Raw genomic sequence first — 19,051 nt, forward strand, 5'->3', positions numbered from 1 at the left:
GCACATTGCATGAAGCGGGAAATGGTAGTTACCATGACTTTGCCTTCCCTTTTAATTCCAGTGCATATTTAGGCTTAAACCATTTTGACATGTTTGCAAGTTCCCACACACACCTCTCATATCCAGAAATATTCCTTCCACGTCGATGTATTTTTCTGAAATTTGATGCAAAAACAGACCAAAGATAATTTAATTTCCTAGGTAAGCATCAATTAAAACAACAATCCCTAGCAGAAAACGAATTCCTTCAGCCATTCCATATTCACACTAAATATAAACAATCAGAGTCACCCAATTGATTTACAATATTTAAAATTTGAAGATGAAGAAAACAAGTTAACCGGAAATTAGTAATCGTTGCAAGCTCGTGCTTTCCGCAAACAAACAGGATGTCATGATTGTGTCCGAATATCCCCTTCGCAGAACTTCCATGAACCATCGTCTTGCCTTCTAAGAACATAATGAGTTTTGTAGGTGCTGCATGGTGAATCAAAAGTTTAGAACAAAAATTTGTCAAAAGAAATAATGATATTAAATACCAACTTTGATTTCTGAGAAAAGAAGTTTACTGAAACAAATTATATAAGAACCATGCAAGATACTTATTTAGGAATACTATTAGATAGGCAAAATTGTTGCACCCTCATACTATTGTCATTAGAATGTATACAGTTACCTATGATAGTTTGGATTCTTTTGCTGAGATTCATCAACAAGCTGAGCTGCTTCCTCAAGAAGGGCTTCAATTTCTGCCATTTCCACACCATATTCATCTAATAGAATGTCTGCTTGCAGCACTGATAATTGCAGCAAAACAAATCTCCAATAACAGGACTTGGATTTTGCTGCATTAGCCAAAACTTGCCACTGCAATCAAAAAACCGAACGAAGTTGATTTGTTAACAGCTTGAAACTTCAGGAATTAAAATTAGTAGAAAGTAGTAGAAACTCAACATTTGCAGTGTACTCATGTATTACTCCATACTTTGTCCGTCAAAGGTGGAGGTCTTTTTTATAGAATCATTCTAGTAATAACTAACAAACAATTCAAAAATTGCAGGGGCTCAAAAGCAGATGAGGATCTACCAATGAAACATAACAGTCAGGTAACTGAACCGACCAATTGTCTTCACTTACAATAAGACAAACCCTTCCCTCTGATTTTCTCATCAAATATTGTCATCCCATAGCAACACTAATGAAACCTAGAAAATGGCTCAAGAGAACACCCCTGTTGCTACACATGAATGCCAAAAGCTGCATCAGCATCTGCAGCTCCCATCTCTGTTACTGTCTTCTCTCCTTCACTTTGACACAGGCTTAGTTTTAACAATCATAATAGCAGCTTGCTCAATTAGCTCAGTTCCACTCCCACATCAATCTGTCTCTGATTCTAGTTGGTGGGCAGCAGTGCAATGATCTTCTTGCTGGTTTATTAAATATTTTAAGGGCTTATATGGTTATTAATGTGGGATATACGGTTAAAGAGTAAAGGAGAACTATCAGAGAGGAAGAGGGTGAGACTCTGTGAAGAGGAGAGGTAAAGAGAGATGAAGTTTAGTTGCCGCCAAAACAACAGTCCCACTATATTGGATCACATATTAAAACAAGAAGTTAACTAAACATGCACTAATCTTGCCGATTTGTAAGTCCTAGATTATGAGAAATAATAGCCCAAAAACTAAAAGAACCAACAGAACATTTTTGCATGAAGCTTTTGAGGCACCACTTGTAACAGCAAACCATGTGTTTTAATGTCAAATCACTATTTTGAAGCTAAAACTTTAATCTAGAGGACTGAAATGAAAGAAGTGGACAAAATGGCTTAAAGCTCTTAGGTGAAAATAAGGTTGTCAGAATTTTTTCAATTTAAAAATTGTAGTAGTTGTTCTTTATATCAAGCAACAACCAATACAGCCGCTATTAATCAGTGTACTGGACCACCATCTTACAACTAACCAACCAAAGTTGTCTTGAAGCCATTTACTCAACTTTTCCAAATTATGATATAGGCAACTCAAAAATAGAATGATGTTACAGCAATCCATATATTTTACCTGAGCTAGCATTGACTCATCAAGGACTTCAGAGAGGCTATGTACTTGGTGATTAGGCCCCAAAGCTTCAGCTTTAATTGCTTGCCATTGCAGAACAAGTGCTTCAGCTTCTTCAATAGGCATCTCCTTCCTAGATACTGTTGTCATACGAGATGACTGATTGGCAACAAGCCCTGAGCTGTGCAATTTTCTATGATTTGATTGTTTCTGGAACTGCTTCCTAATCGTTGCCAACAGTTTTTTCATCCTTCCAGTAATGCTTCTTCCGGAAATACAAGCAGGCTCTACATTGCACTCAAAAGAGAGATCTGTTGTGCAATCAAGGAATCTACTATTCATACTAGGTTTACTGAAGGGCAAATTAGATGCAATCCTCATCCTTTTCAAATTCATGCCAGACAACTTGAAGACAAAAAACACAATGAAGCTCAGTACTCCAACGAAAGTAATCTTTCCAACAACATCACTATAGGTTAACCATCTTTCCCAACCTCTAGCATTTTGCACACCAAGATTCCTTTTCAATTGAACTGATGCTTCACTAACATTGCCTCCACTAACATTCTTCTCCAATATCAATGAGCTTTGCAGATCAGTTGGAGCCAACTGCTTAACAGTGGAACTGAGCTGTTGAGTAGAATTCATATTTGGAAGAGATTCCCTGCGCTCCATTTGTTTCAATGCAATAGCAGACAATGGTTTGTGGTCTAGAGCAGGTGTCATTTGCGGATATACTTTCTTTTTTTTGCTTGCAAGAGTTCTTTTTTCATCACCAAAAAACTTCACCTGTTGAAATGTGATTTTTGTAAGCTAAAACTCCTGCTAAAAATGGAAGTCATTTATTCGTTTATGGTCCATATTCAGGCATCTCACCAAAGACGGAGAGCAATCTCTAGTATCTGGAAAGATAGAAAGCACAGCATCCTTCAACCATGTTTCCTGGTCAAGTTCACCATGCATTCTGACATGAGAAAGTGTCAAACATTCAAAAGAAGCATCATGCACATAAGTGTACAACTGTAGTTTTGAAAGGGCAGTGTATATATACATGTATAGTAAACTGAACAGTTTATATTTTAAAATACATTGCACAACACTAAATTGTTTCATCAATTCATTAATCCACCATGATTAGGATCAGTGGTAAAACATAGTCCTTTATCAAACAGGGTAAGTTACATGAAGAAGAGAAAATCAAACAAGGTCTATTCAGTAAAGACACGTACTTAGGCAGGATAAATAAAATGATATCCAACATAGTTTGCAGGCACCACAGTTCAATCATAATAAAGATTCATTAAATAATTTCCAGATGAAACTTATTGCGTTACATTGTTACAAGCAATAACAACCCCTTTACATATCATTGATCACCAGCCAGAACAGCTTCAAAAGGGCACCAGGCAACAAAGAACCTGGAGAAAATGCACACTGCATCCCAAAATTACTCTTACCATTCTACCACCATCTATCATCCAACAAGGAACTCCAACTATATTACTGTGATGGTATCTTAATTCTATTATCTTTGCAATGAAACCATGAAAAAAAAAAAAAAAAAAAGATAATACACACACACACACAAAACATATGTGTGTGTGTGTGTGTGTGTGTGAGATAGCACAGTAAACTGCAGGCCTTTTATTTAACAATACTTTTTATCGCACTATATGGTTTCATCAATTCATTAATCAACCATGATTGAGAGCAGTGATAAAACATAATGCCTTATCAAACAGAGTAAGTTACATGAAACAAGGTCCATTCAGTCAAGACACATACTTAGGAAGGATAAATACAACAATAGCCAAAATAGTTTACAGGCACCATAGTTCAATCATAATAAAGATTCAGTAAATAATTTCCAGATGCAACTTATTGCATTACATTGTTACAAGGAAATGAAAGCTTAAGCAATTTCCTTAAGAAGCCATAAACTCAAGTAAACCCAAGCTCAGGCTCCCTGTATACACTAATCACCCCTTTCACATATCATTGATCACCAGCCAGAACAGACTCAAATGAGCACCAGGCAACAAAGAACCTGAAGCAAATGCACACTGCATCCCAAAACTAGCCTCTTACCATTCTAGCACTTCGAAAACCTAAAAGCTTAAATTAGTATGTTTAAACATACATAAAGTAATCAATGCAATACCATCGTATATAACCACAGTAGAATCCTTAAATACTCTACAGAACATAATACATCAGCAAGCTATAATACTGGTTGAAGGAGCCAAAATAGTCGCGTTACAAAAATAAGACTTGAGCTAAGACACTTTAACATAAACATAAACAGATTATAAATGCAGCTGGACACAAAGTAGTATTAAAATATTAACATGCACCGAATACTATTGCAAGAGTGGCACACTCTTAGCAATCAAGCTCTCAACCTAAAGTTGTTTCAAATGCATGTGTAAATGGACAACTAATATTTCCAATATATAAGAAAGATGTACCAATGATGGCTTTACACCAGAGACATCTGTAATCTCCTTTCCTGGAAGTAGACTCCGTGAAGCAGGATTTGAGTTTAATTCTAGCTGATGAAGCTTTTCAACAGCTTGGGACTCATTACCCTGCAAATCAATATGAAAAATTCCTTGAGCGTAATAAATAATTATAGAAAGGAATACCAAGTGAATAAAAAATTATATGAATGGCACAAGTGAAAAACCCAGATATACTTCTGAAATGAACTAGAATGGTAGCATACCTGGCCAAGAAGAAACAGGCACAGCGCTTCCTCAAATTTTAGATCAATACCTTCAGAGGTCATCAAACACTCGCACAAAATCTTTGCTTTGTTGATCTATACAATGAAAAGAAATTTGGCATCAGCAAGGTCAAACATTCAAACAGGAATATCACTGTTTATACATCACAAACTTGAAATATCAAAACAAAGGTACATTTATCTATTATACCAATTCTGTTCGCCTGCTTGAAAAACCAACAGCAATATGAGCTATTAGTGATAAGTAGAAGCAGTTGAAGTCGATCACAACCCTTTGGTTCTGTGATTCAAGTGATTTCTTATTCTTCCGTACAAGGGCTAAATCATCCCAGGGAATAAGATCAACTATTTCTACAGCCATGAGCCTATTAAGTGCTTGGCTCAGAAAAGCTGGCCAGTCTTGAACTCTGCATGAGGTTTCCACATCAAGGCCCTGCCTGAGCAACTCACGCAGCGCTGCTATTGCTCCTCGTCTCCGTTCAGCATTTTCAGGAGAGTGCGGCAAGCCTAATAATTCCAATGTGCAAGCAGGCGCAAGCTCCTCAAGAGATTCTTCTATCTGTCAACCAAGAAAAGAACAATAAAACAGACAGTAGATAATGAGAAAGTAGTGTTCTATGACAAGAAATTATTTTTTGATTTGAATTTTACAGTTTTCACTGTTCACTTCTCTTTATAAAATTTCTAGAACTAAAGATGCAAATTTATACTTTCCTTTTTCTAGAACTATAAACCAGAGTAAAATTTATTGCCGATTTGGTTTGAACTCCAAAATCAGGATTAGTATCCAGGGAATCAGAAACAAAATGAATAAATTCCTAGGTGTTTGGTTCAACAAAGAATCGGAATTTGATTCCCTTTGGGGTGTTTTTTTCCTTGATTATTGGAATTGGAATGAATACTAAAATATGAAGTTTCATTGAAATCCATATAATTCATTTTTTTTGTATAATTTGATAATTGAAATTTATTTATCCTTCCTAAGATATCCTTGATAGTAAAACCACACTGTCATCTATCAAAATGTTTGACTGTCAAACCAGGGTTTTGAAGTTGATACAGAGGTAATGCTTTTGTCAAATTGTTTCTGTCAAACTATTGATTATGATGTCAAGCTGCAAAATCGAAATTGATTAACAGAGGAACAGGGTGAGACATGGTTTTAAATCGCGGTCGCAGCCACGTTCGCAGTCGTGGTTGTCGCGGATAATGGAAATAGACCCATAACGGCGTAACATAATGGTAACAGCCTGACACTACGCAAATTTTTTAAAAAAATTTGCAAAGTTCATAAATAAATTGATATTGATTAGATTTCATTCTGAACAATGTATATAAATGCCTAATAAACATAAATATATAAAATATAAATTATTTAACTTAAGTTAAACATCATATAGTTTAAAATATAAAAAATCAACATAATCTTTATAGATCGAGTAAACTAATAGCTCAAAATACAATTTTAACTCCAAACTAACACTTTAATCCATAAAAACTTACAAAAAAAAAAAGGAAAAAAAAACAACAATTAAAAACTAAAATAGATAGAATTTAACTAACTTTTTAGAAGAAATAAGCTTAAAAATAGAGTAGTTTATAATGGATCTAAGTTTATACGAGAAATATGCAAGGAAAGATTGAAATTTGAAAGAAAAAGAGAAGATAAAACTTAAAAAATATAGTTTTTGAAGCTATTGAAAAGTGTAGAAACTAATGAAAATGAGAATAGAGAGCAGAAGATAAAGGATATAAAAGAATTTTAATGGTCGGTAACAGCCGTTACCATTACGTAACGACCATAACGGCCGTTACGCTTGCAAATCAGGAGGGGCCGTTGTATAACGGGGATTAACGGGTAACGACCCCCCCCAAAACCCATTACGTAACGGCCATTATTTAAAACCATGGGGTGAAATGAACCAATTTCCTTTCCAAGGTTTTCATTTTAATTTTTGCCCAACAAAACACCACATTCTATTTCCTGGGTGCTTTTAACTCTCATTCCTTGGTGTCTTTTCTCCCAACCAAAAGGGTCAACTACTTTTTTCTTCCTTCAGGGAAAACCAAAACAAAAACAAAAGCAAAACAACAAAACTTGACCGTTTCAGTTAGAACTTCATAACCACCATCTTTGGCACAAGCAACATAGAAACATGCCTCACATGTAGAATCAATCAACATGTTTAGATCCTGTGATAAAATGTACAAATACCTCATATAACAACGCCATCTTCTCAAGAGAGATTTTGCTCCTAAGGAGGCATTGAGCCCGAGCAAGAGCTTCAAATCCATGGGACACTTTATTCTTCTCAAAACCAATCTTAGCAATCGCACACTTCAAGAAAGCACCTATGATAAGAAAAGGAGAAATAACAGGACTGCTACTGCAATTTGCTTCAACTTACTGACCTCTTAGCTTGTTTGTCTTACCTCTGCTAATGCCATAGATAGAAGCAAATCATGGATATATGGCTTAGCATCAGGATGGTGGAGAGCTGATCGGCCAATATCCAACACTAATTTGTCTTCTCCAGCCTGGATTAGAGATATATAGATTTTATCATATTTATTCCCGAAACCTAGTCCTCTAGGAAGGAAGATGTTTACTACAAGAACAATAAATATGAAGAAAAGGATGCTAGATTGGAGTCAGAAATCATGAAAAAGAAACAATTGATGCAGAAGCAAAATGACAGGTTGGTGAAGCCAAAGATCTAGCAAAAAAAGCAACCTCCACTAAAAGTGAATTATTGACTCAAAGCACAAAAATTACCTGTAGCAAATAACTAAATATAACAATAGAGGCTTGTACCTCTAGAAGCAGACAGAGAGCACCAGACAACCAAGCCCATGGAATTCGAAGAGAAGCTTTAGGTGGGATCTTCTCCCTCACATTCCCAGCATATTCAGGTTCAAAAAGTAGCTTGTCCCTTACATCCATTAGAAGATCCTGAAAACAAAAATATGAGAAAAAAGGTGAAGTCAAAATTCAGCTTCTAACTCACCAAAAGACAATTCTGTGGAATCAACATAAATTACCAAAAAAACAAGTTTCAATCTCAAGTCTCTACCTGACGAGCTATAACAGCTTCCATGGTATAACCTTCTTCTACATCAGCGCTTTTCAATTGCATCACTGACTTAACGATCTCATCTTTCTCTGCTTGATCAGGAACCCCGACAAGCTGTAAATTTAATCATTTAACAGCAGGTGACTAACTAAGCATAGTTCGGAACCGAATTGCTAAGAGTTGAATGAGATTACATAAGTAGAAATTCACATGTTACTTAAATTTTTGAATGTTCCTGCATAAAGCTAACTGGTAACAAAAAAATTCTAATAAACTTGGTAGCTAGAGCAGGACGTTCAAGATAACAAGTCCAGTAAAGAGAACCACACGCGTTCATAATTTGTATTAATTGTCAAACAGATCCTTCTAATGTATGAGAAGCAAAAATGCCAAGTGACTTTGGATCGGCTAAAAAGACAATTGTAATGCCAAGGAAAATTGTGCAATGGAGAATATTTTCCATAAGAAGTCATCAAACCCATTGGTCTAATTCTCCAAATTAGATAAATGACAATCCCAAATACGCAAGTTAAAAATATTCTTCAGGTGGATGGATAAATTAACTTGACTGTTGAGACATTTATAAGAAATGGGAAAAATGCTTCGAGTATGAAATACCAATTATTTACAAAAGACTAAGGAAATTAAAAGAAAGCGACCCTTAAAATGAGTAATAGATCCATAGACATCCGAGAAAGATTATAACCTGGTAACAAGTGACCGGGATTTCCACGGTGAAGGTAGTGGTGGTGAGAGTCGGAGCGGGGACATTGTCGACAATGCGAGTGACGGCAGCGTGCAAAATGGATCGGGTAAGCGTGAAATCACCACTGTCGAAAACCCTAGAAAGAGAAATTGAAATTCTTGGATTGGAAAAACCATAAGGGAAAACATGTTTCAGAAATCTGGTGGTGGAATGGGAAGGAGGAGTAGAAGGAAGAAGAATTGGTAGGGATTTTGCAGGAGCCAAAGCCATTTTGGCACAGAAACCTCACATTGAACTAACTGCTTTCGGCCGTTGGGTAAGTATCAGAAACAGAGTGAGGAGTTCCTTTTTGTTGCATTATAAAATCGTTTGAATCGTTGCTCTTTTTTCCTTTTCACATGCGCTGTTCCCTGGTCCAAGCAGTTCCTTTAATCGCGAAAATAATTTATATGCAATAAATATTTTTTAAAAATATTACAATAATTTATATTTAATTATTTTGCTGTAATTTTAAAATTATATATATATATATAAGTATTAATAAATTAATAAAAATCTTAAATATAGAAAATAATTTTTAACTTAAAAAGTAAATTCATTTCCCTATTAAAAAAAAAGTAAAAGGCATATTTTTAGCTCTTGAACTGTAGGTCAAATACCATATAAGTGCTTAAACTTTTTTAATCCCAAATAAACCTTACAATTATTAAAACAGATCAATTAAAATCTTTAAATTTTGGCCAAATTTCACTTACAATCTTTCAATTTTAGATATTGTTTAATGACCGTCTCTGAATTTTAATTTCATTTACAAAAGTATTGTGAGTTTAATTTCTTTCTAAAGTTCATAATACTATATTCTTGAAATATCTCCACGTTGGAGCTCACATATATATGCCGATATAGATAAAAGTTATTAAATTTTTTTTTTCTCTCTCATGAGGCAAAAAACCTTTTCTCTCTCCTTCATGCATGAGACCTCTTCTCTCGCTCTTATTTTAGTTCTCAAGAATTCTTTGATATTGTAATCTAATTTTCTCTCCTTCTCCAACCTTAAAACCCTAGCCCAGGCAAAGTTTTGACTACTACAGATAAAAGTAGAGGTTTATATAGCTTGAAAGGTATAATATTTTCGTTTACGATTTATTAATACTAGTTGGTTTGACCTTATTATTTTAAATCTTCTTCTCTATCAACATCGATGGTAGGAAGAGGAACCACAACTGGAGCAAGCTTTTGAGAAGTAAAAGAGAACATAATAGTGTGCAGACAAGACAAAAAATCTATAAACCCATGTTCCACAATCTCACAATTGGCACTCTACATCCAATAACACATATACATTATTTTAAAATTTATTGTTGTATGTGTTGTAAATACAAGTGGAAGTAAATATTTAGTAGATATTATAATTAGAATAATGTTTTTAGAATACATGCACATCTTGACATTGAGTTAAACTAATGACAATGGCATGAGATAGGTCTTTTACTATACTATGGCATGTTAAAGGGAAGAGGCAGATTGGGCCTACTAGGATGGAGTAATTTTGCACATTTCCAAGTGTTCGAAAGATAGATTATTATTAGTTAATAGTGATGGATATTGTCAAGAGGTTGAAAATGAATGGTATATTTAAATACTATTGAAGTGTCCTTAGTATGCCTTATAAGGAAAGATTGAGGCCATTTGGTTCAAATGGTGATGTTTTAGAATAGGAGAGGAAGTAGAAAGGATTGGTGAAATTGATATTTATATTGAACAATTAAATATTGATGATTTGAGAAGAGAAATTGATGCATGTATGAAAGAACAATAAAGAATTATGAATAGAAAGGGTATGATTACTGAAGAGATAGTTGTTGGAACACCTAATAAGTCTAAAACTAGTGGGAGGAGGTGTAATCAATTAGTTTTGACATGTGTCAAAGATGTAGGAAATGTAAGAATTATATATGATAATACTCGGGTAGAAAATGTGGTACCACCTATTGATAATGTCGTAGAATATTTTGTTCACCAAATTGAGGAAACACTAGTTATTGAATATACTAAAACACATGTGCACATACTTGAAAATGTGGATACCATTAATGAACCAACTGAAACACATAAGCACAAACCTGAAAATGCAAACTTTTAAATGCCAAGTGATAAGTTTTTTATGGATAAATGAGGTTTTAGAGAATATTTTGTAGCAAAATGCTGATACTGTAGCATAAATTGTTAAGGAACTATTGAATGAAAATATAGCATATGTATCCACATGTTTTGAGTTTCAATCACAAGATTTGGGCGAGTCAACATTATTTTTGGTAGAACCTAAACCACATGATAATAGAGGTTGATGTTAGTTCAAGTGAAAATAATTTAGATGATCAAGACTCTAATATGGAGGTAGGTGATGATGATGTGTAAGTGATTTTGGAGGAAATAAATGTTGGCTTAAATAAATCTATACCTGATACAACTAGAAATAATAAAAAAATATAAACTAAATTATGAATGTGGTAGGTGGAGTTAGGAAGACTTGAAGATTTGAAATTGTAGGTTCTAATTATGAATATGGTGATTCAAATGAGTCATATATTGAACTAAATTCTGATAGTGAAGACGGTATGAGATTCCTTTAATTTAATATTGAGAGGAACATTAGAGATATGACATTCAAAATAGGCATGTATTCTCAAATTAAAAAAAAGTTTAAAGATGCTTGCATGGCTTATGAATCAAGCATAAGTATCAATTTTACTTCCCCAAAAATGAAAAAATAAGTGTCCAAACTAGATGTTTTAAGGAGTATAGATAGAATATTTGAACTAGCACAATGTACTCAAAGGATCCATATGATCTTACCATGCAAATCAAGACAGGGTGCTTTTGGTAGTTTCGAATAAATTATATACTAACTCTCTTTCTCTAAAATTATATATATATAAAAAGGAATTTGCGTACTAATATCTGCCGTACAAGGGCAAGCCAAGATAATTAAGGTAAAATATTTAATAACTTCCATGTCACCTTCAAGTGGATAGTATAACACCCTTTACTCTGTTTAGGTGTAGACTGAGCAAAAATTATCACAAGCTATATTATTCTACACTACAAGAATTTTTAAAAATACTAACAGAAATTTCCGTTAGTAAACAATAATATTCCGTTAGTAAAATATTTTACTAATAAATCAGTGACGGATTAATTCTGTTGTAAAAAACCTCATTGGTAAATTATTCACCAACGGAATTTAATTCCATTAGTGTCACTAACGGATCACCAATGGATTTGTCTGTTAGCGTCACTAATGGATACTATGTTCGTTAGTATTGGAATAGAATTTTTACATATGCTTCACTAACGGAATTTACTTTAGTAATCCGTTAGTGAATATAAAATGGTGTTGTTTTCCTTTACGATGGAATTGTTCCGTTTGTAATACCAATGGAAATTCTGTTGGTAATCCGTTAGTAAATCATATAATTACAAAATCATCCCTATATTTTTAAATATTATCAAATACACTATGTACCTGTACCCTGTACATTCATTCGTATATATCCATCATCACCCTGTACATTATTCAACTTGTACATTATTAACTATATACGTAAAAAATCAAATCAATCATTATATAAAGTAAAATATATTTAAAACTTAAAGATTTCATAATTACATATACTAATTTTGTACAACAGTTATAAATTAAAAATAAAATTACCAACTGGTCAGAACAAAAGATACATACTAAACTAAACTAGCAAGCTCAGCATTTGTATCATCATCACTCTCTATATGATGATCACCAATGACAGGGGCATCATCATGCTGCTGCTGTGGAGACGGAGCTGGAGGTGTTGGAGGAGCAGATGTTTGAGTGGATGTCCCAACACCCTGTTGTACCATCATCCTATGCATAAACGCCTGCAACTCCTCCACCACTGTGTTAAGTTGACCATTCTCTATCTCTAACCGATCAATTTTATTATGCATCCTTTTCATTGCTTCAATGGTAGGAGGATCCACTTGGGGTGCAGATGTGTATTGTAATACCCGGCTAGACTCCGGTATCGGAATTCCTACCATCCGGTGGAATCTCGGATGTCGGAAGCCTCTAGTAGGGTGGAAACATATTTTCATGAAATGTTTTAAGGTATTTCATGGTTTTAAGTAAAATGGAAATGAGTTTTTGCATAAAAACAACCTTGGAGGAAAACTCAGGTTCGGCCGCCGAACCTCAAGTTCGGCCGCCGAACATGCATGCCTTCGGGAGCGCCTTTAGGCCCCCGAAAGCATAAGTGAGGAAAGTCCAGGTTCGGCCGCCGAACATGGCATGCATGCGGAGGCACGTTCGGCCCCCGAACGTGGCCTGGCCAGCCACTATAAAAGGGTCCCTTAGCCGAAAACGGGCAAGCTTTTTCCCCATTTTCGGCCAAGGTGAGCTCTCCGCCGTCCCTCACCAATCTTGAGTTCTTTCCTTCCAATCCTACTCGATTTTCATGAGTTTTTACTTTGTTTTGAAGATTTTCAAACTTTGAGCAAAGTTTTGGAGCTTTGAGATTCAAGGGAACTCAACCCCTCCCATCTCCAAGTTTAGGTCGTCTCTCTCTCGATCTCCACGAGGTAAGAGCCGATCTTAAGCTCATTGCATGTTTTAAGTAGGTTTTAAGTGGATCTATGGGGTAGAATGCATGTTTAGCTCATGGTTAGGTTTATGGGTTTTATATGTGTTTATGAACAATGTGAGTTGATTGTTGTGTTGTAGTTGGGGTTTTTGTTGGTTTGATGCCCCTAGGAACTTGTATGCTTGGTTGTGTATGTTTGGGAATGTTGTAGAATAGGTTTAGGCATGATTGGGTAGTTTTGGAGGCAATGTGTGTAGAAGAGCTGAGTTTCTGCCACTAAGGGAGAAACTAGGTTCGGCAGCCGAAGGAACTTTCGGCCACCGAACATGCTTGTGGAGGCAGCCTTCGGCAGCCGAAGCTTGCCCTCGAAAGGAGACTTTCGTCTCTGTCTGGGAGTTTCGGCCGCCGAAAGTGCCGCCGAACATGCATGAGTTTCGCCTCTGTCTGGGAGTTTCGGCCGCCGAAGGTGCCGCCGAACCTGCCTGACTTTCGGCTCTGGAGGGACTTTCGGCCGCCGAACCTGCCGCCGAAAGTGCCCTGTCCAGCCCTCTCTTGCATGTTTTTCTATGATTGTTTCATGATGTTTTAGGGGGTTTTTGGGGAGTAGTTTAGAGTTATGTTCATGTCTGTTTGGTCCCTCATTTGAGTCCACCTGTGTAGGTTCGGACCCGAGGAATCGAGGACCCCAGCAGTGAGTCAGCTGCTCCAGTCTCTGGTCAGAGCTATCCGGAGGTGAGTGGAATAACTCATTATGTTTTAAAGCAAATAATGGACTTTTTAGCATGTTTCACGCATCATGAATGCCATGAGATGTACTAGGTTGTTTGCATTAGAATTCACGAATATGTCACATTGCATACTTTATTGTTGATTGATGTGGATGAATGTTGGATGATCCAAAGCCCTCGATCTATGATATGACGATGTGATATGTACAGTACGGAATGTAAGACCAGTGGGACCCATTCTACGTTCGCTGGCACCATGTAAGGGAAAGACCAGGACCCATTCTACGTTCTGGCACAGTTGGACTGTTATGTTATGCTATGTTATGTAAGAGAAAGACCAGGACCCATTCTACGTTCTGGCACAGTTGGACTATGTAGAGGGCTATTGGTGACAAGTTCATCCTTGATGTGATTAGTTGTGATGTGATGCATTGCATGATGCCATATGATTTAAATGTTTTTATTATTCTGCTCACTGGGCTCTAGTAGCTCACCCCTCTCCCATTTTCCCCAGGATTGCAGGTACAGGGTAGACCAGGAGGTCCATAAGAGTAATGAGGTCATGTGTATGTAATAGATAGTGTGGACATGATAAATGTATTAATGTTATAAAAAAGTACAGTTTTAATCATGTAATGACTTTGAGGATTAGAGGTTGTGCTTGACTATATGTATAAGATATCCCTTTTAGTACATGATCTTAGATATTTTATGATGATTATGCAAACCAACTCAACTTACGATGTATCACCCATTGGGGCATTGATGAGATCCCACAGAGGGGTCATGATTATGATTATGTTTATGTATAGTGCATGCACAGGTTGAGTTTGGTGTATGAACGAAAGAAAAGTTTTAAATTTTTATGTATTTTCTTGATCATGTATGGGATTAATCAGGTTTTCAGGTTGCATGTTAGGCTTGCTGCGGGTCCCGGCGGCCTTAAGCCGACCTGGATCCTAGCGCCGGTAGCGGTCCGATTTTCGGGTCGTTACAGAATGGTATCAGAGCCCTAGGTTCATAGGATCGGACCTAGAGTGTAACGACCCGAAAATCGGACCGTTACCGGCGCTAGGATCCGGGTCGGCTTAAGGCCGCCAAGACCCGTAGCAAGCCTGACATTCATCCTGAAAACCTGTTTAATCCCATACATGATCAACAACATACATAAAATTTTAAAACTTTTCCTTCAAACATCCAACTCAACCTGAACATACACTGTACAAAGTCATAATCATAATCATGACCCCTCTGTGGGATCTCATCAATGCCCCAATGGGCGATACATCATAAGATGAGTTGGCTTTCATAAACATTATAAGACATTTTTTATCATGTAATAAAAGGGATACCACAAACATAATGTCAAGCACAATATCTAATCCTCAATATCAATACATGACAGAAACTGTACTTTTACATAACATTAATACATTTATCATGTCCACACTAACTATTACATACACGTGACTTCATTACTCTTGTAAACCTCCTGGTCTACCCTGTACCTGCAAACTTGGGGAAGTTGGGAGAGGGGTGAGCTACTAGAGCCCAGTGAGAAGAATAATAAAAACATTTAAATCATATGGATCATGGAATGCATCACATCACAGCTAATCACATCAAGGATGAACTTGTCACCAATAGCCCTCTACATGGTCCAACTGTGCCAGAACGTAGAATGGGTCCTGGTCTTTCCCTTACATATCATAACATAACAGTGTCCAACTGTGCCAAAACGTAGAATGGGTCCTGGTCTTTCTCTTACATAGTGCCAGCGAACGTAGAATGGGTCCCACTGGTCTTACTTTCCGTACCGTACATATCACATCGTCATATCATAGATCGAGGGCTATGGATCATCCAACATTCATCCACATCAACATAAAAATATGCAATGCAACATATTCGTGAATTCTAATGCAAGCAACCTAATTCATCACATGGCATTCATGATGCGTGAAACATGCTAAAAAGTTCATTCTTTGCTTTAAAACATAATAAATTATTCCACTCACCTCTGGATAGCTCTGACCAGACACTGGGGCAACAGACTCACTGCTGGGGTCCTCGGTTCCTCGGGTTCGAACCTACACAGGTGGACTCAAATGAGGGACCAAACACACATGAACATAACTCTAAACTATCCCCCAAAACCCCCTAAAACATCATGGAATAAACATAGAAAAACATGCAAGAAAGGGCTGGACAGGGCACTTTCGGCGGCAGGTTCGGCGGCCGAAAGTCCCTCCAGAGCCGAAAGTCAGGCAGGTTCGGCGGCACCTTCGGCGGCCGAAACTCCCAGACAGAGGCGAAACTCATGCATGTTCGGCGGCACTTTCGGCGGCCGAAACTCCTAGACAGAGACGAAAGTCTCCTTTCGGGGGCAAGCTTCGGCAGCCGAAGGCTGCCTCCACAAGCACGTTCGGCGGCCGAAAGTTCCTTCGGCTGCCGAACCTGGTTTCTCCCAGAATGGCAGAAACTCAGCTCCCTTATGCATTTGTGCCTCCAAACTCAAACCAACATGCATTTAGCTCAACCAAAACATGCATTCAAGCTCCTAGGGGTCTCAAACTACCTTAAGCCCCAACTACAACACATCAAACACACATTACAAGCCACATTGCTCAAGGACATACATTTATACCCATAAACATAACTATAACCTAAACATGCATTCTACCCCCATGAACTTCATAAAACTTACTTAAAACATACTATAAGCTAGAGATCGACTCTTACCTCTTGAAGATCGAGAGTAGAGGCGACCAAACTTGGAGTTGGAAGAGATTCGAGTTCTTAGACCTCAAAGCTCCCAAAACTTTGCTCAAAAGCTCAAATCTTCAAAACGAAGTTAAAACAAATGAAAAACTTGAAAGATCTAGAGGAAAAACATCAAAGATCGGTGAGGGGCGGCGGAAAGCTCACCTTGGCTGAAAATGGGGAAAAGCTCACCCGTTTTCGGCTAAAGGACCCTTTTATAGTGGCTGGCCAGGCCACGTTCGGGGGCCGAATGTGCCTCCGCATGCATGCCATGTTCGGTGGCCGAACTTGAGGTTCGGCGGCCGAACCTGGACTTCCCTCACTTGTGCTTTCGGGGGCCTAAAGGCGCTCCCGAAGGCATGCATGTTCGGCGGCCGAACTTGAGGTTCGGCGGCCGAACCTGAGTTTTCCTCCAGGGTTGTTTTAATGCAAAAACTCATCTCCATTTTACTTAAAACCATGAAATACCTTAAAACATTTTATGAAAGCATGTTTCTACCCTACTAGAGGCTTCCGACATCCGAGATTCCACCGGACGGTAGGAATTCCGATACCGGAGTCTAGCCGGGTATTACATAGAGTGTCGGGCTCATAGATGTTATAGAAGGTCAAGCACAATAGGAAAGATCATGTCCACTAGGATAGGATGTGGAGTCCTGTCTTGTATGATGATGTGAAATGCCATGATTATATACATGTGTATTGATGCTATGATATGAACGATGTCTATGTGATGAGGGTTCATGTGTGCCCACATGAACCATCTGATGCTAATGTTTTTGTGATGTGTACTGTTTTTCACAAAACAGGATGAGAGGAACTCATCGATCTACACGATTGACTGGAGTACCACCTAAGGATGAGGGCACGAGCGCCCGTCCTCCTACATTGCCTAGGGCAATGTCCTGTAGAGCAAACAGAGAAAGAGTGTCAAGGGACCCTAGAAGGTCTTTTGATGCTAGCAGAAGGGGGACAGATAGAGGAGGAAGTTCTTCAGATGTGAGGGAGGTTATGGAAGAGGATTAGAGGAGGGATGGGAATCTGGATGTTAGCATGGAGGAAGAGGGGACAGGGGAGTCGCAGGGAGGCGTTCAGGCCTTGGGGTATGGTTTTCCACCCCATTATCCACCCTTCCCACAGGGTTCAGGGTATCCGATGGGAGGAACATCGGATTATTCCAGCTTTAACCCCTACCCTACCTACATGCCTTATCCACCTTTCTATCCACCTTACACGCAGTACCCAGCTTATCCACCCTCACCCTTCTATCCAAACCCGGCAAACCCCATCTCGGGGAATGCTGCACCCCCACCTCCACCACCTACAGAACCAGCAGCCCCAGTTACTCAACCTTTTAGACCTAGCTCAGCCGGTGGGAGCAAGGTAAAGATGACAGATTACCTTAAGCTGGATGCTCCCAAATACAAGTCAGGGGATGACCCCTTTGAGTATCTGAGAGTAGTGAAGACAATAACTGATGAGCTAGGGGCGGATGATAGCAGGGCCATTCAGATGGCAGGGTTCACCTTAAAGTGCAAGAAGGCACGGGAATGGTTCAAGTGTTATGTGGACCCGAGACTAGACGGCATGACATGGGAAGAATTTGCAAATGAGTTCGCTGGATGGGCTTTTCCAGACAGTTCTAGAGAACTGAAGATGATTGAGTTTGAACAGCTGAGGCAGACAGAACACATGAGTGTGGAGGAGTTCACGAATAAATTCTTGGAGCTATTGCCTTTTTCAGGGCAAGCTCTAGATACCGATTCGAAGAAAGCCAAGAGATATGTTATGAAGCTGCATTCCAGGTACTCCTCGTTGATTCAGTCAGTTGAGAGGGAAAGTTTCCACACTGTGGTGGATATGGCTCGAAGGATGGAGGCGAGTGCTATAGTTGAGGGGTCAGTGAAGCAGTCAGTGACCCAGTCTTCAGGGGTTAAGACCCCAGGCAGAGGAGGGCCAGGTCTCTCTTCTCAGGGCTCAAGTAGTAAGAGGTGGAATAACACCACCAAGAAACCGAAGAAGAACAAGTTTTGGAGTAAGTTGAAATCCGGTCTGGGATTCGGCGGTGGCTCGAGCTCAGGTTCAGACGGTACAGAATGCCAAAGGTGTGGGAGGCCGCACAAAGGAGTGTGTCGAGCTGGGACTAATTCATGTTTCAGATGTGGACAGGAGGGACACATGGCTCGAGAGTGTCCTAGAGCACCTTTTATGGGTCAGCCCCAGCAGACAGCTTCTGGTAGTGTGGCACAGCCAGTAGCTCCAGCCACAACTCAGGGCAGTGGCAGAGGTAGAGGGAGAGGGGCAGCCTCTTCTTCTGGTTCCCGAGGTGAAGGTCCATCAGCTCCAGCCAGGATCTTCACC

At 38.4% G+C, this 19,051-nt stretch overlaps 1 protein-coding gene across 1 annotated transcript; it reads right to left on the minus strand.

Moving 5' to 3' along the window:
- Positions 1-161: 161 nt before the first annotated feature.
- Positions 162-8,986, minus strand: LOC110609449 (plastid division protein CDP1, chloroplastic). Its single transcript, XM_021749024.2, has 12 exons — positions 8,581-8,986; positions 7,875-7,988; positions 7,616-7,753; positions 7,234-7,338; positions 7,016-7,138; positions 4,991-5,359; positions 4,780-4,875; positions 4,523-4,642; positions 2,931-2,996; positions 2,058-2,843; positions 677-867; positions 162-477 (listed from the first exon to the last, which is right to left on the minus strand). The coding sequence occupies exons 1-12, from the start codon at positions 8,848-8,850 to the stop codon at positions 393-395; spliced, it is 2,463 nt and encodes an 820-aa protein (XP_021604716.1). The 5' UTR covers positions 8,851-8,986; the 3' UTR covers positions 162-392.
- Between the last annotated feature and the right edge of the window lie 10,065 nt (positions 8,987-19,051).

This window comes from Manihot esculenta, chromosome 2 (assembly GCF_001659605.2).
Source record: "Manihot esculenta cultivar AM560-2 chromosome 2, M.esculenta_v8, whole genome shotgun sequence".
Taxonomy (NCBI): Eukaryota; Viridiplantae; Streptophyta; class Magnoliopsida; order Malpighiales; family Euphorbiaceae; genus Manihot; species Manihot esculenta.

Excerpts from the sequence above, each read along its gene's own strand:
- LOC110609449 (XM_021749024.2), bottom strand. The coding sequence starts at position 8,850 with ATGGCTTTGGCTCCTGCAAAATCCCTACCAATTCTTCTTCCTTCTACT. Across the intron at positions 7,754-7,874 it reads AAGCTGTTATAGCTCGTCAG|GATCTTCTAATGGATGTAAG; the intron begins GTAGAGACTTGA and ends TTTTGTTTTCAG. Across the intron at positions 4,876-4,990 it reads CAAGCAGGCGAACAGAATTG|ATCAACAAAGCAAAGATTTT; the intron begins GTATAATAGATA and ends TTCATTGTATAG.